This window comes from Betta splendens, chromosome 6, assembly GCF_900634795.4.
Source record: "Betta splendens chromosome 6, fBetSpl5.4, whole genome shotgun sequence".
In the NCBI taxonomy this organism is placed as follows: domain Eukaryota; kingdom Metazoa; phylum Chordata; class Actinopteri; order Anabantiformes; family Osphronemidae; genus Betta; species Betta splendens.
This window is the reverse complement of record NC_040886.2, coordinates 13,807,047-13,831,363: the sequence shown is the minus strand read 5'-3', so window position 1 is coordinate 13,831,363 and position 24,317 is coordinate 13,807,047. Positions and strand designations below refer to the sequence as shown.

At 38.4% G+C, this 24,317-nt stretch overlaps 1 protein-coding gene across 6 annotated transcripts; it reads left to right on the top strand.

Annotated features, from left to right (window-relative positions):
- The first annotated feature begins 693 nt into the window (after positions 1–693).
- Positions 694–22,221, top strand: LOC114857907 (uncharacterized). Of its 6 annotated transcripts, XR_008694935.1 has the most exons (13): positions 694–853; positions 937–1,412; positions 1,520–4,985; positions 5,110–6,849; positions 7,329–7,385; positions 7,919–12,719; positions 12,851–16,722; positions 16,821–17,293; positions 17,392–17,520; positions 17,597–17,668; positions 19,136–19,570; positions 19,832–20,313; positions 20,957–22,221. XR_008694935.1 is itself a non-coding variant. In XM_055509673.1 (4 exons), the coding sequence occupies exons 1-4, from the start codon at positions 16,692–16,694 to the stop codon at positions 17,633–17,635; spliced, it is 669 nt and encodes a 222-aa protein (XP_055365648.1). In that variant the 5' UTR covers positions 16,623–16,691; the 3' UTR covers positions 17,636–19,082. The 6 variants fall into 6 exon arrangements, 1 of the variants encoding a protein (XP_055365648.1); XR_003786293.3 differs by lacking the exons at positions 19,136–19,570; positions 19,832–20,313; positions 20,957–22,221 and having other exon boundaries at positions 1,520–4,364; positions 4,516–4,985; positions 17,597–19,107; XR_008694934.1 differs by lacking the exons at positions 19,136–19,570; positions 19,832–20,313; positions 20,957–22,221 and having other exon boundaries at positions 7,919–11,975; positions 12,259–12,719; positions 17,597–19,107.
- Positions 22,222–24,317: the final 2,096 nt, after the last annotated feature.

The window sequence follows — 24,317 nt, the reverse complement described above, 5'->3', positions numbered from 1 at the left end:
GAAAGACTGCTAACACATTAAAAGACTTTTTTTAACCATTGGACCTGATGCATTGTTCCTTCTGTCTCTTATTTATTGTCATCTAGTGGCGGACAAGTGCACAACAAAACAATCTTAATGCGCCCAAACAACAGAATATATTTTAAAAAATGCAGTTCTGACATTTTGTATTAAATTACAATAATCAAAACATTTGTGGGACACTTTTAAATTAAACAGAAACAACTACTATTAAAAATGGAGACTGTCCTTTTCTCTTCTCACTGTAATAATGATTCAGAGGTCTAGCGTGTCAGGTACACTCTCCTACTACATCTTTTTTTGTTGTGCATGAATAATATCTTGTAAGAACATGCAACACTGTAAAACAACCTTTATATTCAAGTTGTGTGTTGTTCCCACATTAATCTCCTCCATGAGCCATGAGTCAAAGGCAGAGGCTGATGTTTTCTTGGTGGCTCATAAACAATAATTGATTCATTTATTGTTTTGGGACGTCAAAGCTGGTACATTAGTAGAGGTTGATGGAGCGGTTCCTAAATCCTGTTCATCTGCAAAAATACCATGATCCTCATAATTTAACATGAACAGTTTCAGATTTACAGCAGTAACAGTTATTAAGTTGTTAAGTTACTGCAACGGAAGGAAAGTGATGTTCAGTGTTGTGGTTAACGCATGCGTTCACAAGTTCAAGCTGACTTGATGTGACAAACAATTTGAAAGTAGGATGGAAGGAAGGGCGTCACAGTTAGAGTGAATTAAAGAGCAGAGAGAATGCAGAAGAGCTGTTAATCACATCTGACAAGTTTCAGCAGATCACTAAAGATGGAAAGTGTCAGTAAAAAAGTATCAGGTAGGTGAAAACCAATGTATTATATAATGAGAATATGTCACATCACAATTCTCTAGTTTCTCCTCTTTATCTTTTCTTTGCAGAATTATCTAAAGATGGAAAACGATTATACCTCTCCACACTGAGAAGTGAGTTTATAAAAAGTCCTCTGGCATCAAATGTGTTTCTCGGCCTGATTCTCACTGGTTTGGAGAAGATTGTGGAGGTGGAGTTTGCGTGTCCTTGTGATCCTGCATTGAACGCTGTCTTTGCGTCAATGTTTTTTATTTTACCTGCAATTGTTGCTTCTGGGCTGATGCTTCTTATTCAAGGGTGTACGTGTCAGTGCAAAGTTAACGATTACTGTGAAAGGTTTGTACTTCTTGGCATGGCTCCTATCATAATGTGGCTCGTCCTGGTCCTCTTGGATGGTCAATACTTTGCCTGTGCAAACACTAACTGGTCTGGAAGGTTTGTGATCGTTGACAAAGCTGAGCCCCAGAGATGGTGTGAACCTACCAATGGAACCTCATACATGGAGAGAATGCGCCTGACCCAGACGTGGTACTTTAAGTCTCAGGTAATGAACAATCTCATGTCTCCTATTGTGTATTTATCATTTGTCTGTATTTAATTGCTAATTCCACAAAGGTTAAATTTTTTTTTGTTTGTATCTTTGTCTAACAGTTCGCTGGAGTTTTCATTCCGATCGTCTGTCTCATTTTATTTGGAGCATATAAAGGCCTGATGCAATGTAAGAAAAAGAAAGAGATAAAAGAGAGACAGAGAGGAGACAAAGTAGAGTTACAGAAGCCAGAGAATGAAGAGTTGGAGGCGTTCCAAGAACCACAAACCAGTGGTTCTTTGAACACCTGATCTTCTGGGTCATGATGCTCCAGCTACACAAGAAATGGGGCACTTGCCCTGTGAATGAAAAGTGATTTATCCTCATTCACAGAAATAGTATCGATGTTAATAGAACTTTACTTAAACACATTTAAAGCATTAATACAGCATGTTCTTGTTTTAACAGTTGGTTTTCCTAAATACCTGAAGTAAAACATTCATTTTAAATGCATTTAAATGCATTATGCATTGCTTTTGTTTACTGTAAATATATATCCTGTTTATGTCAAATGTCTTTTGCACAGATTTTATTCTAACATTGTCAAGCGATGCACTGATGTAATTAATACCTTTCACAATCATACAGCTGTGTAGTGCTGCAAAAGCGTGCAGTCATTGAACTTCCTGTTGAAGCATCCCAAGGCGAGACAACTGTGTTTTTCACAGATAATAATTCAGAGAACAACTGAGCGACATGTTTAAAACTTCCTGCTTGTTTCCTGCTATGCTCATTGCTGCATATGAATTTGACTTTTGTCTTCCTAAAAAATGGCATAAAATGCCAAACATGACAACTTGTCTTTAATATTCTTTTGAAACAGTTCTGTATATCTGTCTGTCTGCTTCTTTTACAATAAAAAAATAATTTTGCATTAGTCTAGTCTGGCCTTTGTCCCATGTGAGTCCATCAAACCTTCTGAGGCAGCTGAACAAAAGCTGCATGAAGTTCCTCAGTAATATCTTGATGGAACTCTCTAACTATGTCCCTACGTTCATGACAATAAACTCATGATCCTCAGAATTCTAGATAAACGTCTTGTGACCAGCGTCTGGCATTATCCACCCTGTGTTCTCCCTGCAGCAGCAGCTGCACGGCTGGGTGCGTTTTTAAAGAGAGAGCCGAGCGCAGGCACTGATGCTTGTTATCCAAGGACGTAGGTTATTCAGTGTTTGTTTGGTGAATCCTGCCTGAGATGGACTGCCGCCTGCCTGCATGAGATGGTGGGTGAGTGCATCTGGTGGCACCCCTTCATCTCTGGTCCAGACTTTGGGTTCAGCATTGTCATTCACGTTTCTTGCAACAGTAGTGTAACTACAGTATAAAGTGGTCAGCGGAGGCAGCAAGCTGATTTTACTGATGTACCAGGTTTAATGCAACCCATTTACAGTGATGCCCATGAGCACATGTGTGTTTACCCATTTATATTTCCCTTTAATGGGAAAACAATGATTTTGTGCCCAGGTGAATTAGTTTAGATTCTTACCGTCTTTTTTATTTAAAGTGTTTGTTTTCAATTCTTCCACGGATTAAATAAAAATCCAGAATAATTCATGATTTCATTCTGACATTGTTGCAATGAATCTCTCTGCACTTTTCAATTGCAAACAGCTATGAAGGTGTTGCAAAGCTGCCCCATCATTTAACTTCCTGCCAACGTCTGAAGACGAGGCGACTTTTTTTCACTGTGCCGCTCATACTAGTCAGTCACCTTGGTGACAGGTTTGACACGGTTTCCTGTTATGTTCACATTATACTTCTTCTTCTTTGTTTTCTAGATTTGGCAAAAAAAAAAAATCTTTTAAAAAATGTCTTTACATTTTCACCAAAAATATTTATAATAATAAATAAATAAATAAATAATAAAAATAATATTTATAAAGATATTTTGCTCTAGTTTTCATTATTTTCCTTCCAACAATTACTTTATCGGTTTGAACACTGCATAAAAAAATTAAACTCCAGATGAGTGTGATGAACAAGGCCACATTCACAAAAGCACCCATGACTCAAGGTGCATCTTGTGTGTTTGTGTCTGCAGATGATCAGCTCCTTTATATCTGATCCCATGCTTTATTCAAAACACTGCGTGGTTTCATAGGCTGATCTCTGTGCAGCCTTGAGAGCAGCTGCATGGTTTCCTGTGAGAAGCATTATAACCATCTGCCATCAGCGCCTCAGCAAAGATGTGTCTATTAAGCTTGGACACAGTTACGACCCGCTGCTCTTTAAGCTGAATCTGTAGAGTTTATGAGGCTCATTGAAGAAAAAAGGAAACTCTAGGATGATTTGCTTCCTGGAATCCATTTGCTCATCTACAGTATGTGTCACATATACTCTCGCTTTTAGACGTCCCACTCGAAGACCTTCATTTTATGCAAAACATATTGATTCTAGATTGACTGTACCATTGGACCTCTGATACCTTCCAGTTTCTTTAGGGATCCCATTCTGCACAAGGCATGTCTTTTCTAATTTTACCAGTGCCAGCACTGTGAAACCTATGACAACCACTAGAGTTTCAGCATTTAGAATACATATTCTACTTCTCCTGTTGCAGATCTTCTTTCCCCTTCACAGGAAATGACTACAGTGGTCTTTGATTCATCTTTACTTGGAAGGAAATGCATCAAATGAATATAGATGTTTTTCATGTGCATTGTTATTAAACGTTAGCAGAACAGGAGCGTGACAAATTATTTAAAATTCAGACCGCAGTGCTGCCTTTAACCACTTGATGTCAGTCCTGCCTGCAAGTGTTAACAAGTTTGGAATAAACACAGGAAAACTGAAAGTAAAATGGAGCACAAGACATTAAAAAGCAGCAGTCCAGTGCTGGAGTGAGGTTTTTATCACAAGACCTTTGAGCAGATCATTGGAACATCATCATGACCACTACTACAACTGGTAAGTGTAATTATAGTGTAATTATAGTTAGTTTTATCCATGCAGACAACTTTATGTCTTATTATTCAATATATAACATGCAATATATATGGAGAAGAAGTGGTTGGTGTCACCTAATCAATTTACCATCTTTATTTTCTCTTCTTTGCAGCAGTGGCACAAGATGGGGGAACTATCTCTGGACTAAAAAGTGAGTTAATGAACAGTCCTCTAGCGTCGAATGCTGCTCTTAGTTTGATCCTCCTTGGCTTGGAGAAGGCAGCCGTGGTGGGGTTTGCGTGTCCTTGTGATCCTAAATGGAACACTGTGTTTGTATCAGCATATTTCGTCCTTCCTGGAGTTTCTGCCTCTCTGCTGATGCTTACCATTAAAGGAGTAAGAATCTGCGAGTGCAAGCATCAAGAGTGGAGAAACCTTCTGTTTTATGGCATAGCTCCTCTTATAACATGGCTCATCCTGATGCTCTTTGATGGCTTATACTTTGCCTGTGCAGTGACAAACTGGTCAGGCAGGTTTGTAACTGTTGAAAAAGCTGAGCCCCAGAGATGGTGTGAACCTGCTAACGGCACCTTATACATGGAGAGATTGAGCCTGACCCACGAGTGGTACTTTCTATCTCAGGTAATTCAAAGTCCAATTCATGAAAAACATTGTCATTCAATATAAAAATTGTATTACTGTAGATGTTTACACAACCATCACACTCATTGGTATTTGTTACATTTTTCTCTTTCTTTGTTCTTAGGCCATGGCACTGGGGATTCTTTTTGGCTGTGTCCTTCTACTGATAGTTTATGGAGGATATAAATGTCTATTTGAAACACCTACTGATGGAAATAAACAGGATGTAGAGGGGTTGAATATTAGTAACACCTTTGTGCTTAGAACAGGAGAAAGATTCTAAAAACGAGACCTCTGAAAGACATTGATCCAATATTTTCTGTTCTGTATATTGTATAACAATATAACAAAATTGTAATCTGTTCCACATGGGTGCAAACAGAAAGGTAGAAAATAAACGGACTAAAAGATCAGAAAACCTTCAAAATAAATAACTATAACTAACTATACCCACAGAAAATGCCTGCTTGATTTCACTAAAGCACAACTTGAAACACTGGACTACAAGCCACATACTCTATGTCGCTCCTCTTCTGCTTTAGTGTCTGGTCCTTTGGGTGGACGAGTTTCTACGAGTCAGTTGATGGGTTTCAATTTACAAAGAATAAGATTTTTTACATTCAGGACAGAGAAGACAAGTGATTTGAAAGTGTTACATTTACAATTAAACAGCCCCTGACTCAACATTGTATCCAATTTATCAGGCTTCTTTTTCATCTGTTCCGACAAAGATCTGGACCACTTTACAAGCCCCCCATAAAAAAGAATTAACAACCCTGTAATGGTGGAGGTAGAGTCACTAGTCACTACTCCCAGTCCTTTGTGTACCCAAGACACCTGTTTATTACAGGCATGAAATAAAACATAACTGAAGGATGCATTTGTGAACGCTAGCTTAACTTTCCTCAGACTAAAGAAGTTACCTGGACAGGTGGTGAAAGATTTCTACTCTTGAAGGGAGAAATCCAGTTGCTTGACTCAACTTTCAGACATGTACAATAGTTCGGTTATTTGGCAAGTGTAAAGTAAATTGTGTGTGAGTGTGAGAGTGATTTGTTCTTTGTGTCCTATTATAAACTAGCACCCAGTGTGTGGTGAACCATTAGGCTCCGTCTTAGATGAGATCCTTACCAGGAATATTTGCCTAAGATGTTCACTGAGTGCAGTGGTTGAACCCTTTTATTACTGCTCCAGACGTTAGGTCCATACAATACATACAGTACTGGATATTAGCTCAAAACTGTAATTACTTCAACACATTGTAACACAAAGTATACTAGGTACACATAATATACTGTAGTGTGTAGATACTAGACAATAAGCTCACTGCAATATCTGCCAGACTTTGCTCTAACTGTCAGACGCCAAACAAAGGAAACCATAAAACCTCTGTTTAAACAATTTATGACCTCCTATTTGCAACAGAGCTTTTCATTTATAGGTTTTCAGCAAAGCTAATGCTCATTTACCCATTTAAGCATAACTGTGTATAGTGCTTTTGTGCACTTTTGGCACACTCTTTACAAATGGCTACAGTCATGTTTGATTCAGCTTTACATGGAGAAAATACATCAAATGGATATTTTAAGTGTACTGATAATAAACGTCAGCAGGACAGGACCAGGACAAATTTCACAGGCTTGTGTTGTCATTTAATGTGCAGTACTGTTTTTAACCGCTTGGTGTCAGAGTTGACAGTTGACAAGGTTGTACAGTAACTGATAAAAAAAAGACAAATAGAAAGGAAATAGGAAAAACATATTTACTAGAAAGCAGTACTGTACTCAAGTGAGGCTTTTATTACAAGACCTTTGAGCAGGACACTGGAACATCAACATGGTCAATCCTTCTAGTAGAGTGACTGGTAGGTGTAATTATAATTGGTTTTGTGTTGTTTATTATTCATGCGGACAGTTTTATGTTGAGTTCTAGAAAGCTTTAATATACTTTAGAAATAAATACTTAATGGCTTAAAAGTCACTGAGACAAAATTAAATGAGTATCTTTTAGAAACAAGTTGTCTTTATAATTTAAAAATATGAAACAATAATTAAACATAAACTGAATTTCTGAAGTTAAATATTTAAGCTTTTTAAAAATATTTTCATTAAATTAAATAAAATTTACTTTCAGAAAGTTTAGTTATACACATGTGTTTTTGTCTCTAATGCTTCTCCTGAATATTTTAAGATATGAATTCTAGATTGTTTATTTTATTTTCAGGGCGTTCACAGGTTTATAGTTAGACAACAAGATTGTTGGGTTTTTTCATGCAGAAGGAGTAAAAATGTCTTTATGTTACTATGTTTCTAACTTTGCATCTTTATTTTTCTCTTTTTGCAGCATTAGCATCTGATGAGACAAAACAATTACAAACACAATTCATCTCCATATTGAAAAGTGAGTTAAGAACAAGTCCTGTTGCATCAAATATGGTTATTGGCCTGATCCTCACTGGCTTAGAGAAGATTGTAGAGGTGGAGTTCGCGTGTCCTTGTGATCCTGAATGGAACACATTGTTTGGGTCAGTGTATCTAATTTTGCCTGGAGTTACTGCTTCTGTTCTGATGCTATTATTCATGAATGTAAGTATAGAGTTGAAAAAGAGCATGAAAAGCTTTCACTTTCTGGCCCAGTTCCGCTCATAATGTGGCTCATCCTGGTCTTCTTGGATGGTCAATACTATGCCTGTGCAAGAACAGACTGGACAGGCAGGTTTGTGATTGTTGACAAAGGTGAACCCCAGAAATGGTGTGAACCTACCAACGGAACCTCGTACGTGGAGAGAATGAGTCTGACCCAGACGTGGTACTTTCAGTCTCAAGTACGAAAAAAGCTGATATCCCACACTATCACACAAATTTGTACTAGATGTATTCACAACCATCAAACTCATAGTAATAATTTATATTTTCTCTTTCTTGGCTTCTTAGGCTTTTGGATTTGGTATTCTTTTGGTCTGTGTTTTACTATTTGGAGCATATAAATGTCTACGTACACAACCTACTGATGACAAAGACCAGGATGAAGAGGAGCCAAATATTGGTACCCTTTCGAGCTAACAGAAGCAAGCCAAGAGGACAGTCTTTAATAATATTAACCCTCATATACTGTAGTTTCTCTTATCTCGTAGAGAAAATACAATTTTTTGTTGAGAGGGTACAGCATTAGTTTGTCGTTTTCTGGGCAATCTGCATTCAAGTTTCATTGGAACAGGAATATGGGTGTGGTGGAGTGCTGCAGATAAGGTTCCTGTGGGCTTCAGATACAGTAGTTCATGCTTAGCTGTAAGCACATCAGATGTACTTGTTTATATGATTCTCCTTTTGCCTCCAACCCTTATGAACATGTTGCCCATAAAAATACGTAATGTCCCATCACAGATGTTCTGCTAATTAACTCATTCATTGTTAAATGCCCTGTTCACTGCGTTGAACTGTTATTCTTTGTTTGTTTGTTTGTTTGTTATTGCTTTCTCTGTCGCAGCCACTGCTCATAGACACTGTGACAGTTCAGCAGCAGCTGGATGAAGCAGGAAAATAGGCTACAGGACAAAAAAACAGAAGTCGTAAAACCTGATTTCTCATCCACTGTTTGAGTGAAAGGTCGTGTAGGGTCAGAGCAGAAAGACCCAAATTAGGAGCCGACTGAAGACTGCAGTAACGCCAAGAGCTTCCTTTTAGAGGGTGTTGTTGTTTACATGGTCTGTGGTCAGATTTAGGTGTGATGACCACTGGTTCACAGCCTCTGATCAAACCTACATCGTCAGAGCGGCCTCTGCAGAAAATATCTAAAAAAAACAAAAACATGCAATGTTGTTATGTCAAACTTATTATCAGGACCAAAAGACACATGTGCTGTACAAGACAGGTCAGATGCATCTCTGGAGCTGGTATCACATGTGATGCAGCCTGCTTCACATGTGCCTCAGCAGCCAATGATTTGAGTAGCTGAGCTGACGTTAACACCAACAGGAGGGATTATTTACAATGTGTGTAGATGTAACCATCACTCCGTCTGGAGTGGAAATCAATCTTCCTTATACTGTAGGTTTAACTGGGCATACGTTTGAGAGCAAAAATAAGTGTTAATATGTGTTGATGTCAGATGTTGCACAAGACAGTGAAATAGTAAGTTGTTCTTTAATAGTCTGGTATGTACAGTAAATATTTTTACTTTTCTCTAATAGTCGTCTCCCCTTTAATAGTCATTAATAGTCTGATTCAGTCTTCTTTGTTTTCCCTATAGTCTGGCCAGACAAACCTATATTGTGCACAATTCTTTTTAGAAACATGGAGGATTTTATTACTGAATTTGTTGCAAATCGAAATAGTTTAAACCCATCAGACTGCAAATTCATGCAGCAGTTGTCATTTAGCTGGTTGCCATCATTTTAAAATCACTGTGGGATGTTTTGAGCAAAAAGCAATTCTTTATTGCAAGCAAATAAGCATGAATTTAGATCAGTTGAGCAAAGAGTTGGACTAATTGAGCGTGTCTCAGCTATAAGCGTGTTTCTTCATTGCATGCGTGGAAATGTGTGTGTGTGTTTGCGGTACCGTGTTCTACGTCTTGTCGCCTTCCTCCTTCCCCAACCATCAGTCTGATGTGAGCGCCTGAGTGGGTGGAGCTTGACGTAGCAGGGACACTTGTTCTTTCAAAGCCCCTCCTGACCACAGCCATGACAGATGTATCCTGGATGCAGCTCCATTGAGCCAATCACGTCTGAGGTCTCCTGTTGTTTCAACCAGTGTCTGCGTCAGAGCACGTCTTCTTAGATGGAGCTCACTTTGCTCTTTCTCTTTTCTCGTTCTCCTTTGCTGAAGAATGTCATAAGCAGGAGTCTGTGTCAGACACACAGCTGTATCTCAGTTTTACGTCCTCTGAAGCTTCAGACACAGTCCTTTCATGCTGGTGCAGGGCTTGTAGTAGCTGGTGAGTCTGATGAGCCCAGAACATGATGGCTGCAGACGTTGTGGGAGTCACTGAGGACAATGGAGGTCCTCACTTTAATGTACTGCAAGTACAAGAATGTGTGTGTTTCTCATCTCTTTTTTGTTTCTTTTAGAGGTTTAATTTGGATAGATTTGCTTTTTTCAAATCTCCTGTTCTTTTGTATCTAATTTGTCTTTTAAGGTGCGTTGACTGTTACGCTAAGGGATTCTCATTTTGAACCCATGAAACCAGTTTCCCACTCATGGAAAGATGAAACGCACAAATAACCATATTTACTCATCATTAATGTAAGGTTGCTGTCTGGTGGTGAAGACTCAGATTGCCCTGAACCCGTCTTCCAGAGTTCGGCAGTTTCCTGTCTTAGATTTTTTGTGTTCCGGCCGGAACCTTCCCTTAATTTCTTTTTACGGACGTGTCCGGAAAAAGGGACCTGCTCAGATCTAGCGACAGAGTCTTCCCGGAAGTGATCCCTCACCGTCCGGCCCTTCTAAGACCCGGGTCTCTCGTGTCTCGAGAAAACGTCCCACTGCAAACGCACTCCGTCCTTCAGGAAAGCCGTCTTTTTTTTTCGTCTCCCACTCTCGGTGTGGACTGCGCTCAGATCTGCACTCACAGTACGGACGAATGCTCGGTTCCACGAGCCAACCTTCAGCAACCGTCGTCTCGCCCCCCAGAGCAGACTTTTCAAAATTTATTATTGGGATTATTATTATTTTGATCAATTTTACTAATCAAATTTAGCGTTTCAACCAAATAGAAGATTTTTTCCCAACAAATTGAAATGTTTCATCCTAAAAAAAAAGTTTCAAAAAAGAAATCTCTCTCACCGGGCCAAGCCAAGTTAGGATTTTGGGGGCTGGGGGGACTGTGAATGAAACTGGTCAATGCACTGATCTCCTGGTTTTTGGTTTGTTGATGTGCACGATCAACATCCATGTTTTTGATTTGCTTTCCCCATTATATTTATTTTTATTTATTTTTATAATAAATCACACAAAGGACAACTCTCTCATCTGCCTCTTCCACCACATTATATTAATATAATTGTTACACATGCACATCATAACAGCTAAACCTGTCAGACAGCATGTTAGATATACTTTCATTTTCCTTCCCATTTTTGTGCATGACTAACAATTACTGTATGAGCACAGAAAAGCTTCACAACCTGTTATGCTGTATCTAAGCCATGTTCTCTGACCAGCCTGTCAGCAATGCACGCCCTCCAGGATTTTAAAAAAAGAATAGATGGTATAGAAAAGAGAAGCATGGGTCCGACAAATGTACCGACTAAAATGGTCAAGAGTGTTTTTTACAACTTAAATTTATTCAATACTGGTGGTTACCACACCACAGGAAAGATTCAAGTTCAAGTTCAGTCTTGTTCCAAACGTATGTGATTACAAATTCTCGATGACTAAAATTGAAAAAGAAAGTGGGACTGAAGGAAGGGTGTCAAAGGAATTGGGTATAATATACAGCACAAAACAAATTCGGAAAACAAAAAGATTTTGATCAATGTAAATTGTAATTTATAGTTTACTGCATGGTATGTTCATTATTGATTTAGTTTTGGTGTTATTGGAAATGTTACTTTGACCGATACTTTGTCATTTGGAAAATGTTTTTAAACTATATAAGCAGAGGAATATTCCCATCATTGCTGCATTTGCAGTATAACCCTGTCCTCCTTGGTCACATGCAGAGACTGCGGGTATCAGTGTGATTAGTTTGGTACCAGTTTTGGCATTTTTGATTCCAGCTCACCCTCAAACACAATGAACTTTTTTGTACGTTATGACACCACAAAGAAAAATGTATTCAAGTTCAGTCTTGTAGCTAACGTATGTGTTTGAAAATTTACAACAGCCTGAAATGAAAAAAAGGTGGGATTGAAGGAAGGCGTCACAGTTAGAGGGTATAAATAACAGGGAGAAAAGAGGCAACAAGAGGATACTGTATGTTACTTGTGCAAAACAAATCTGAGTAGGAAACTAAAGATGGACAGGAAAACTGTCTCAAGGAAAACAGTGGGTAGGTGGAATTCTACATTAGTTTGTGTTTAATTTATTGTCAGTGGATATGAGTAAGTGATTTTGAGTTTGTGACATTTACTGTAGAGACCGCTAGGATTTCATTTTTTTCAGTTTTGATGTTGCTGGAAATAAATCTCCATAATCTCTTTGTTGTACCAAGAGACCGAATATGTTTTACAAATGAATAAATGTATATATGGACAGTATTATGAAGGGAGGTTTTGTGTAAAAAAAGAACTATGTCTCATTTTGTTTCTCATCATTATTATCTTCTTATGCAGAAGCAGCAGCTGAAGGGAAAAAAATGTTCTTCACCACACTGAGAGGCAAATTCATGAATAGTCCCCTCGCATCAAATATTGTTCTTGGTTTAGTCCTCACTGCCCTAGAGAAGGCAGTGGAGATGCAGTTTGCATGTCCTTGTAATCCCAAGTGGAACGCTGGGTTTTCATCAGCATATTTTGTCCTTCCAGGATTTACTGCCTCTGTGCTGATGCTTGTTGTTCAGGGATGTAAGTGCAAGTTTCGCCAAGAAAGAGAGAATCTTCCACTTTTTGGCCTTGTTCCATTCACAATGTGGCTCATCTTGCTCTTCTTGGATGGTCAATACTATGTCTGTGCAATGACAAACTGGAACGGCAGTTTTGTGGAGATCAATGGAGCTGAACACCAGAGATGGTGCAAACCTGACAACATCACCTCACAACTAAAAACCAGCCAGGAGTGGTACTTTCATTCTCAGGTCATTAAAAATCCAATATGTCTAAATCATTCATGTAAAACATTGGCATTCAATATAAAGCTTTAATATATGTTTACACAACCATTACACTCATTGGTAATAGTTTATTTCTCTCTTCCTTGGTTTCTTAGGCCATTGGACTGGGGATTGTTTTGGTCTATGCCATACTACTCATGGCATATGGGGCATATGAATATGTACAAAAAAGAAATACTGATGGAACAGACCAGGATGAACAGTGGAAAGATACTGGTAATGGTATAGAGCTAACAGAAACAGGTCAACAGTTTTGCACTGAAAGAGACACCTTAAAGAACATTGATCCAACGGATTCATATTAACATTTATTGATGTTACAGGTTTTACTTTTAGTTTAGACAACAAGATTTCTTGTATGGAATAATTAATTGTGTTTTTAATAATATTAAAGTTCCTAAATTTGAGAATTTATCATCGCCACTACTTAAATACATATAAATACATATAAATATAATAATTTAAACCATAAAACAAAAACAAACTAACATCTATTGATGGGTGGGGGTTTAATTTGCAGGTACAAGGTTTTGAATATAGAATTTTATGCATATTTAACAACAACAACAACAACAACAACAATAATAATAATAATAATAATAATAATAATAATAATAATAATAATAATAATAATAAAGTAAAGTAATGTGAAGTGTCTCAAGGATGCACCTGAAGCCGAAGCAGGGGATTAAACCGCAGATCTTTGCTTTCTGAGGCTGTTGCGCTACCAACTGAGCTATCAGGCCAATTAGTACATGCTTGAATAATAATGAGAATATGTCAATAAACGATCGCATGCAAAATCACCTTTGCTGTCATTCACATTTAAAGTTGTTTCCATGAAACTTGTTTCTCCATAGTGCGTCTTAAATCTAAGTGAATGTGATAAGCACATATGTTATTCTTTATTTAGGGGAGGTCAAGCATATGCTGCATTACATAGAAATAAATATTGACTGATAAATGTTAGCCATGTATCAGTATTCAGGAATGATGTTAAGTAGTCTACATTGGGCCAAAATACTGATTATTGGTCACACAAAAAGTGCTATTATAGACAGTGGTGAAGTAAGTTGCAAGATGTTATGCTTATCTCTATGTTTGACTGGAGTAACTTGATTAGCAAAGTGACAATAATATGGATCCAATACCTACAGCCCCACCACCCTGAACCTGCCCGAGCTTGTCCTGTCTTGTTTAGTTTTTGGATGAAATGCAGGTACAGTACAGTTAAGAACCTGGTGAAACACTTTTTACATAATATAAGGTACATTTAACTCAACTTTAACTTCGCTTAATGGACATACGCACACTGGACATGATGTGTTGGTTCTTCTGTGCTGGGGCATCTTCTTGTGTACTGTTGCACAAGCAATAGATGAGAGGGACTGTCCATGATGGATGTGTTCTAAAGGAACACATTCAGCAATGTCTGAGTCGTCTGAGGATTTCTGGCTATGATAGCTGGTGGTTGTATATGTGAAGCCTGTGTAGAGGAATTGTTGGAAAAATACTGCATTTTAATTATTGAAACATTGTTGGAATTTATTTTGCTGATCTGCTGTGACCTTGTTAGATGTGGTATGGCCTTGAAGTTTTCTCCCTTCTGCTCTGCAAGACATACTGTAGGGAGTACCAGACTGTAGCATCCTTATTTGATGTGCCCAATTCTTGCTTTGTGTAGAAGATATTTCCCACGTACTTTGTGACTATGCACCTCCCAGAGTGGAATATATATTATGAGCTGAATTCTTGTCTTCAGTGAGAGGAAGTTTCCTGTGTTGTAAACAGCTCACTCATTGCAAGTAAAATACTGAAGAAGTTCTCAACTCATTGTGTTTCTTTTATTTAAGATTTACAAAGGGAATTCACAATTTCGCTAATTCACTAGCATGCAGCATGCAAGGATAAAATAGAAAGAGAAAGTTAAGGAAGTTAAACAGGATGGAATTTGATGCAATGTGGCTTTAATCCTGGCTCTCTGGAATTTTGCAGTTATGTTAGTTAGTCAAAAAACATTGTAAATGAATCAATCTTGCATCAAATAGCACAATTTTATCTACTGAACACGTTGGTTTCATGACGGTTGAAAGTTCTGGTGCACCTGAATTTGAACTTTGAGTCCAGATGAAGTCTTTCCCTTTCATAATTAATCCGCATTGCAGGTTTTATAATCGTTATCTCCTCGTGCCTGTGTAGTCGGGAGGGATAAGGAAGATCCTGTTAAATTTCCTGTTCAATTTAAAGATAGTGTGCCTCTATCAGTATCCATGTTCTTTGATGCTAATCAACTCAATCAGTTTCTCTTGTGAAAATATGATAATTTCTTTATTCATTAATGTGGTTTTAGAACGTTTCATTCACATTTCAGATTGTTTCCAACTGCTATAGAAAAAGATAGACTGATTAAGTTTAGCCATGTAATAATATCCTGGAATAATTTTGATTAGTCCACACTGTAGTGTTTGATTATTGGTTCATAGATTAAGATTTTATGCTTGCAATTGTTTCATCTTGAATATTCAACCTGACATTATAGACGGGAGGGACAATATGGACCCAATACCTACAAATATACCACTCTGAACCTGCCTGAGGTAGTCCTGCCTTGTTTTAGTACTTGGATGCAACAGTAAAAAGTGTATTCAACTTAAATTTAACTTCTTCTAAATGTAAAATCACTAGACCTGATCTGTTGATCCTTCTGTGCTGCCATCCTCTTGTGTATACAGTATCTGTTTGGTTCCACCAAAGTACACTTTTTACTGAGGACTCATCAACCTTTTCCATGTTGATCTTATGTGATTCTCCTGTGGCTTCCAACACTCAGATGTCCTGCTAATCATCAGTCACTCATTCAGTTTCTCTGGGGAACCTTGTTAAATGCCCTGATGAGTTGACAGCTGCTAATCTACTTCACATCTTCTACACATAAAGGATTAAATAATAATTTGTAACTAGAGACAAGTCAATCACTCACTGTTGGACATACTGCAAAAAGAAACCTTCAGTAGATGGACACGCATTAATTCTCTAATCTTCATTACCATCTAGTGGCGGATTAGTGCACAACATAACAAACTTAATGCGCCCAAATGTCAACAGAATACATTTAAATTTAAAATTGCAGCTCTACATTTTGTAATGAACTACAAGAATAAATAGAAAGGACCACTTATAAAAATGCAGACTTTCTTTTCTTTTCTTACTGTTATAATATTTTCCCAGAGGTCCAAATTACCGAGTATACTTATATTAAAAATAAATATAGGTATACTTATAATGTGGAGACGTAGATAAGTCTTCTTCTTACAAAGCCTTGGATTACATTAGAACTGACTGCAGTGGAGACACCGTGTGGGTTCAGGATGCAGCTGTGTTTCATTAAGCATCTTATGAAGATGCTTGAGACCTTCAGGTCTGGTTGTTGGTCAGGATGCTGACACACCTGAACCCTCCAGTTGCACCTGTATTTATACTAGAAGTACATTTACTGCAACAAGGTGATTCTTAACCTGCTGTAAAGCAGCCTTCAACAAGTTGTGTGTGTTTCCCACATTACTCACCTCCATGAGCCATGAGTCAAATGCAGAGACTGATGTTTTCTTGGTGGCTCATAAAGTACAACTGTGGTGAATTTTGGGACGTCAAAGCTGTTAGACGTTAATAGAGCTTTTTGTGATTTCTTCTCATCTTCGAGCATACAGCACCATATTCCTCATACTTTACCATGATGAAATTCAGATTTGTAATGGTTAAGTTGTTACAGTAAGTAAGGTACTGCAACGGAAGGAAAGTGATGTTCAGTGTTGTGGTTAACGCATGCGTTCACAAGTTTAAGCTGACTTGATGTGACAAACAACTTGAAAGTAGGATGGAAGGAAGGGAAGAGCAGAGAGAATGCGGAGGAGCCGTTAATCACACAGCAGATCAATAATGATGGGAAGTGTCTCTAAGACAGTATCTGGTAGGTAAAATCACATTTATTATCCAGAAATACAGTATCACTGTATGTGTCGCATCGCGGTATCTCCAGTTTCTCATCTCCACTCTTTCTTTGTACAGCAGCAGTAGCTCCTCACGGGAAAGATCTATTTCTCTCCAGACTGAAAAATGAGATTATAAAAAGTCCCCTCGCATCAAATGTGCTTCTTGGCCTGATCCTCACTGGCTTGGAGAATTTTATAGATATGGAGTTTGCGTGTCCTTGTGATCCTGCATTTAATGCTTTTTTTGCATCAGTGTACTTATTTTTTCCTGGAGTTACTGCCTCTGTGCTGATGCTCGTTACTCAAGGATGTAGGTGCAAAGCTCAGCAAGAGTTGGAGAAGGTTCTACTTATTGGCTCAGTTCCTGTCATAATGTGGCTCGTCCTGGTCTTCTTGGATGGAGAATACTTTGCTTGTGCTAAGACTTACTGGTCGGGCAGGTATGTGATCGTTGACAAAGCTGAGCCCCAGAGATGGTGTGAACCTACAAACAGCACCTCATACATGGAAAGAATGCGCCTGACCCAGAGATGGTACTTTCAGTCTCAGGTAGGGAACAATCTGATGTCTCAGTTATTGATCATTTCTATTTCATACATACATTTCAAACATTAATAGTTAACTTTGTGACTTTCTTTGACTGTTAGGTCATGGGAATTGTGGTTCTGATAGGCAGCCTTGCTCTATTTGGACTATTCAAATGCTCCCAAAGGCTTTTTATTCAAAGGCCAGAGGAAAGAGCCACAGGTCTACGTGAGCTAATCCAAGAAGAAGAGGTACAGGCATTCTTAGAATAATAGCAATACCTAAAGAGAGTTGATGCAATAAACCAATTCACCATTTGTCAACCAGTTCGTGGTGAATCTTGCCTCTTCCTCGACTGTCAGCTGAGATGGACTGCAGCCTGCCTGCGCAGCTAAGATGGTGAGTTAGTGCATCTGGTGGCACCCCTTCACCTTTGGTCCGAACTTTGGGTTCAGCATTTTCATCCAGGTTTCTCGCAGGAGGACAAGTATATCTACAGTAATAAGGTGGTCAATGAGGACAGCAAGCTGATTTTTCACTGATGTACCAGGTTTAATACAGCCCATTCACAGTGATGAGTCCCATGAGCACTTTTGTGTTATTTCCCTTTAATGGGAAAACCAGCTTTTGTGCCCAGATGAATTAGATATTTGGACCAACAGTAGAGTAAGTGTCTCTAAACCCAAATGAAGCACCTTCATGCTGATGTGCTCGGGCCTTTTAAGTAAACATTAATAAACTGACATTAAATAAACGAGTCAGGTTGTTAATGTAAACAACTTCAAGATCTTCCAACATTTTATGACCTCCCACTTGCATCAGAGCTGTTCATATTTATCCAAGTCTACTTGTGCAGCCAAGCATTTCTATGCGTGTGAACTGTTAAGGTTGTCGCTTCAAAGCAAGCAACAACTTTTCAGATCGTCTGCATTCAAGGTTTACTGGAACAAATATGTTGTAATAGATGTTATTTTGAGTTTTGCTCCAACTAAACTAGGAATATGGTCTCTTGTCCAGTGAATGAAAAATGTTTATTTCTCACTCAATATTACTGTTAGTGTTATTAGAACTTTACTTAAACTTTAATTCCTATGTTACTTTTAGTTAATTAGTTCTGTTTTCTTTATCAATATTAAATTTTTTTCTGTAAATATATATCATGTACTGTATGTGTCAACCTCCTTATGTACATGATCCATGACATTGTCATGCTTACAGTAGTCATGCATAATATATACTTAAAAAATAATGATGTAATTCATTATGAGCACTCACAGCACATGCAATATTTCCACTTATGTAACAAATATAATGCATTGTTATTATAAGTTTTAAAGAACCGGTGAAGCTTTTACCAGCTTTTTTACTGTTTGTTTTTGAATTGTAATAAAATCTTCTATTTAAATTAAACCTAAAATTGTGCATTAGCTTCAGCTACAGAATACAGTTCATCATGATTTCATTCTGACATTGTAGCAATGAATCTTTCTGCACTTTTCAATTGCAAACAGCTATGAAGGTGTTGCAAAGTTGCAAAACCATCATTTAACTTCCTGCCAACTCACTGTGCCGCTCACACTAGTCAGTCACCTTTGTGACAGGTTTGACATGGTTTCCTGTTATGTTCACATTATACTTCGACTTTTTTTTCCTCTATTTTTTTGCAAAGAAACCCCAATCTTTTTTTAAAAAAAATATTCACATTAAAAGAACATTTATAAAAATATGTTGCTCTTCATTATTTTCTTTCCAACAAGTATTTGAACACTGCATATAAAATTAAACTCCAGATGAGTGTGATGAACAAGGCCACATTCACAAAAGCACCCATGACTCAAGGTGCATCTTGTGTGTTTGTGTCTGCAGGTGATCGGCTCCTTTATATCTGATCCCATGCTTTATTCAAAACACTGCCTGGTCGAGTGGTTTCATAGGCTGATCTCTGTGCAGCCATGTGAGCAGCTGCATGGTTTCCTTTAAGAAGCATTATAACCATCTGCCATCCACAGTATGTGTCACATATACTCTCGTTTTTAGACGTCCCACTCAAAGACCTTCATGTTATGCAAAACATATTGATTCTAGGTAGACTGGCTGCCTTTAACCGCTTGGTGTCAGTCCTGCCTGCAAGTGTTAACAAGTTTGTAATAACTTGAAAATATAAACACAGGAAAACTGAAAGTAAAAATGGAGCACAAGACATTACAAAGGAGCAGTCCAGTGCTGGAGTGAGGTTTTTATCACAAGACCTTTGAGCAGATCACAACATCACCATGGCCAGTCTCTCTAGAAAAACAACCGGTAGGTGTAATAAAGCTTTTGTTTTATTTATTATCCATACAGGTCGGTGGATGTCTCATTATTAAATAAATAGCATGCAATCTGAACCAAGAAAAAATAGTTTTTTTTTAAATTATTCCTTAATAACACTCCACAATAGCTGCAGTCAATGAAAGACTACACAGTTAGACAACAGGATTAAAAAAAGATTTTATGCAGGAATAAGAAGTCTCTGTGTTACTATGTCACTAATGTTGCATCTTTATTTTTCTCTTGTTACAGCAATAGCATCTGATAAGACAAAACAATTACAAAAGCACTTCATCTCCACACTGAGAAGTGAGTTGTCACAAAGTCCTTTAGCATCAAATGTGCTTTTTGGCCTGATCCTCACTGGCTTAGAGAGGTTTATAGAGATAGACTTTGCGTGTCCTTGTGATCCTACACTGAACGCTCTGTTTGGATCAGCATTTATAATTTTGCCTGGAGTTGCTGCTTCTGTGCTGATGCTTGTTATTCACGGATGTAAGTGCAACGTTCAACAAGACTGGAAGAAGCTTCTACATTCTAGCCCAGTTCCTGCCATAATGTGGCTCATCCTGGTCTTCTTTGACGGTCAATACTATGCCTGTGCTAAGACTTACTGGTCAGGCAGGTATGTGGTCATTGACAAAGCTAAACCCCAGAGATATTGTGAACCTGCCAACAGCACTTTATACATGGAGAGAATGAGCCTGACCCAGACGTGGTACTATCAATCTCAGGTAATGTACAAATGATATCGCTCTATCTAATAATTTATGAAGAACATTTTTATGCGCATTTATGAGCATTCAAGAAGCACCTTTAGCAAGGGGCTGATCAGCATTTGGTGCACAGAATGCCCCCAGAGAGCCTTCCTACCTGTGGCCATCAAACTGTGCACATTAAAACACAATACTTTTGTATATATCAGTACAAAACATATCTACTGTTATTCTGTTGTTCCGTTGTAGTTCCCCTTCTTTTCTTTCTGTTTCTCTGCCTGTGTTGATTGCAATCAAAAATAGGCGAAGCAATTTCCCTCTATAAAGAGGGATCTATATATAATGAAGATTTTGAAACTTGAATCTTGAATATAACATTGTATTACACTATTCATAATAGGTTAGGGATATTGCAAGAGACTCCATGTAAATGTCTAAAGTTCGGGGTAATAGATATTAAATTAATGAAAATGGTGTTAATTACTAATAATGTATGAGAATAAACACCATGTTCAATAGTTTAATATCTATTACCCTGAAATTTAGACAATTATAAGGAGTCTCTCACAATATTCCTAACTTATTGTGAACGGTGTATATGTTTACACAGCCATCACACTCATTGGTAATAGTTTATTTCCTCTCTTCCTTGCTTCCTTAGGGCATTGGACTTGGGATTCTTTTAGGCTGTGTTTTTTTACTCGTACTATATAAAGCATATAAATGTCTACGTAAAAAATGTACCGATGGAAATAACCAGGATGAAGAGGAGCCAAATATTAGTAACACCTTAGAGATGGGTGCTAGAGGAGCAGCCAATGAAAACACGACCTCTGGAAGACATTGATCCAGCAGTCTGTTAGTTGCTGTGACCTTCAAATATTTGTTAATAGTGAAGATGTGAGTTGATGTGAGTTGTTTATCTCCAGGTGCTGACGTCTGACTGGCTTGTGTGTAGAGTTTAGACATATTTTGCAAAAAGTGTGTAAGCAAAAACTAAATTAAGGTATATGTCAAAGAAGGAAGAGAAGGAGGAAAAGAACAAGGAGACAAGCAGTCTCAGATGAAATTCAAGCCACTGTTGTACTGTAGTTGAGCATGTCCCTGTCCATGGGGACTAAGAGGGAGGCTGAGTAATGAGTGCAGCCACGTTTGAGTGGCTTCACTGTTGCCGCCATCATCAGAACCTTCAGCGTGGAAAACCGGTTGGTGTACTGACAGTAAGGGGCACGGTACAGTAAAGTGCAGCCACTGCGTCACAACAATACTGTAGAGCAGCCTCACTATGTCGTTGGTTGCAATAGTGTGACTGCTTTACACAATTACCTGTACCCAATAAACTTTAGCTAGTAATTAGATGTTATTAGACAACAGTAATTAGACTTGATGTAAGTATGTGTAGATGTGTTAGCATTCTTATTTTTAATCTCCCTATCTTCTTGTGTGTACCTCCATCTGTGACAGCAATCAAAGTGTGCAAAATAATTTCCCTCTGGGATTATTAAAGTTTTTTGAATCAATCTTGAATCTGAGGTTTTTAACATCTTTCTGCTGCATACTCGGCCTGGTGGTGGAAAGTGTATGACCGGAAACCTGATACTTGTGCTCACCTCCTACAAGCCATGGAAAAGCTACGTAGAGGGTTTTATCAATTCAGAAAAACTGTAAAGTCAGTGAGTGTATGAAGCTGACTTTTCATTGATGTACTAAATATATTACAATGCATTCATAGTGATGTTGAGTTTCATGAGAACCGTTCTGGTTCAATGGGTTCCATTTAATGGCAAAACCTGAATTTTTCCCTCATTGAATTAGATATTTGAATCACCAGTAGAATGCTTCCAAACCCAAATGAAGCACCCTCATGCTGACATGCTCAGACCTTTACATGAACTGTAACATAAACAAACAAGTCAGGTTGTTAATGTAAACAACTTCAGATGAGATTGGTGCAGGGTTTTTTCACCATTCTTATGTAACATGAGATAGCTCAGAGAAGAATGTACTTTCTGAGGAGGCTCAGTTCTTTTACAGTTTCTATCGATTGCTTCGATCTGTTTTAAGAAACCAGGTTCCACTTAGTTTTCATCATCACTGATCATTGCTATTTGTTGTCTTTGTAGTCTATGTCAAATTTGCAAAAACAATTTGCAATTTGCAAAGTTGCAGAACAGGTGCCACTGTGAGTTCATACTGGTCTTACTAGTTTCTAATAGGTTAGGGATATATGGTTTCTGTTTGCTGGAATAGTGATGATGGAAACTGAGTGGAACCTAGTTTTAGGTCAAAGCAATCAATAAAAACTGTAAATACCACTGGACAGCCTTCCTACCAGTGGCCATCAGTCTATACAATTTCTCCCGCCTGTGTGTTATGTACATACAGGTGCTGGTCATATAATTAGAATATCATCAAAAAGTTCATTAATTCCATTCAAAAAGTGAAACTTGTATATTATGCTCAGTTCGAGGGGGTTTGCTTGGGGAGTAAAACACCCACTAGCGCCCCAGGAGCCTTGCATGGCAGTCCACTGCTCCCCCAGGGGATGGCTTAAATTCAGAAGACCAATTTTGTTGTTACATTGTATGTGATAATGACCAATAAAGTCTTTCTTTCTTTCTTTCTTTCTTTCTTTCTTTCTTTCTTTCTTTCTTTCTTTCTTTCTTTCTTTCTTTCTTTCTTTCTTTCTTTTTTTATTCTTTCTTTCTTTCTTTCTTTCTTTCTTTCTTTCTTTCTTTCTTTCTTTCTTTCTTTCTTTCTTTCTTTCTTTCTTTCTTTCTTTCTTTCTTTCTTTCTTTCTTTCTTTCTTCCTTCCTTCCTTCCTTTCTTTCTTTCTTTCTTTCTTTCTTTCTTTCTTTCTTACTAATTGAATGATGTCAGTGTTAACTGACGGTCAGCAGCCATGTCCAGCCTTAGTTCCAGTTTAGCAGGTCCCAGTCATGCACCCAAGCCCTACTCTAGCTCAACATTCTAGGCCTGCTGAGCCCCCTGCTGAGCTTTCATGTCCATCCCCAACTCTGGTTCCAGTTGTTGGGGATATGCGAGGAAACACAGTTCCAGAGCAGCATACAAGTCCAGCCCAAGCCTTGCTAAGCAGTCTTGCTCACATTGCTGTTCAGCCTTTCACGTGGCTCAGGTTCCTGTTCAACCTTCTATTCCTAGCCCCAGCCCAGTTTTTTCATCCGGCTCGGGCTCCAGTTCAGTCATGTCTAGCTCCTACTTCAGCTCTAGTTACTGATGATCAGAAGATGACCACTCCAGTCCTTGTCTCTGGTGGCCCGGTAAAGCGTACCCCTCCAGTCCTAGTTCCTAGGACTTGTTGCACCTCCATCCTCCATCCTCTTTGAAAGGAGTTAGGGACTTTGTACAGTACAGTATTGATTCTTGGACTTATTGAGTCATTTTGGTTGGGTTTTCATCTCTGTTGCTTAGTCCTGTATGTCATGCCTTGTTTTGTTCTGACCCACCTCCAGTCCTCCCTCCGCCCACTCTGCTCGTCTGACCTGTGTTTTGGGTGCCCTGGCCTCGCCCGGGGGGGTCTGTGTTATCTATCTATCTGTGTTTTCTTAACTCTAACTTAGATTTCACCAGCTGCAATCACTGTCATTTGTTCCTGCATTTAAGCACTCACCTGTTCTAGTTGCCAGATTATCTGCTCTGTACATGCGATTTGCCAGTCAGCCTTCCAGCTTTCAGTAGGTCCTTCCAGTGTTTTTTTTCATACCTGTTCCTGACCTTGCCTTGTCTTGTTCTTTACTATTTTGACCATTGCCTGTCTGACCCAGAGTTTTCCTGATGTTTTGCTCCTGTCACATTTGGGTCTTGTCTTTCTGCCGTTCTTGACAAAATGTTACTAATGTGACATTTATGAATAACAAAAATTGAAAATACTTCAGTTATGTTTGAAGAAAAATACGCTTTGTGGGTGAATGGTTAACAAAAGGCCGAACAGGCCTGATCCTGAAGAGCCCCCAGAAGGAAGCAGTCCTATCCAACTACCAACCAATAACCTGCCTCTGTAC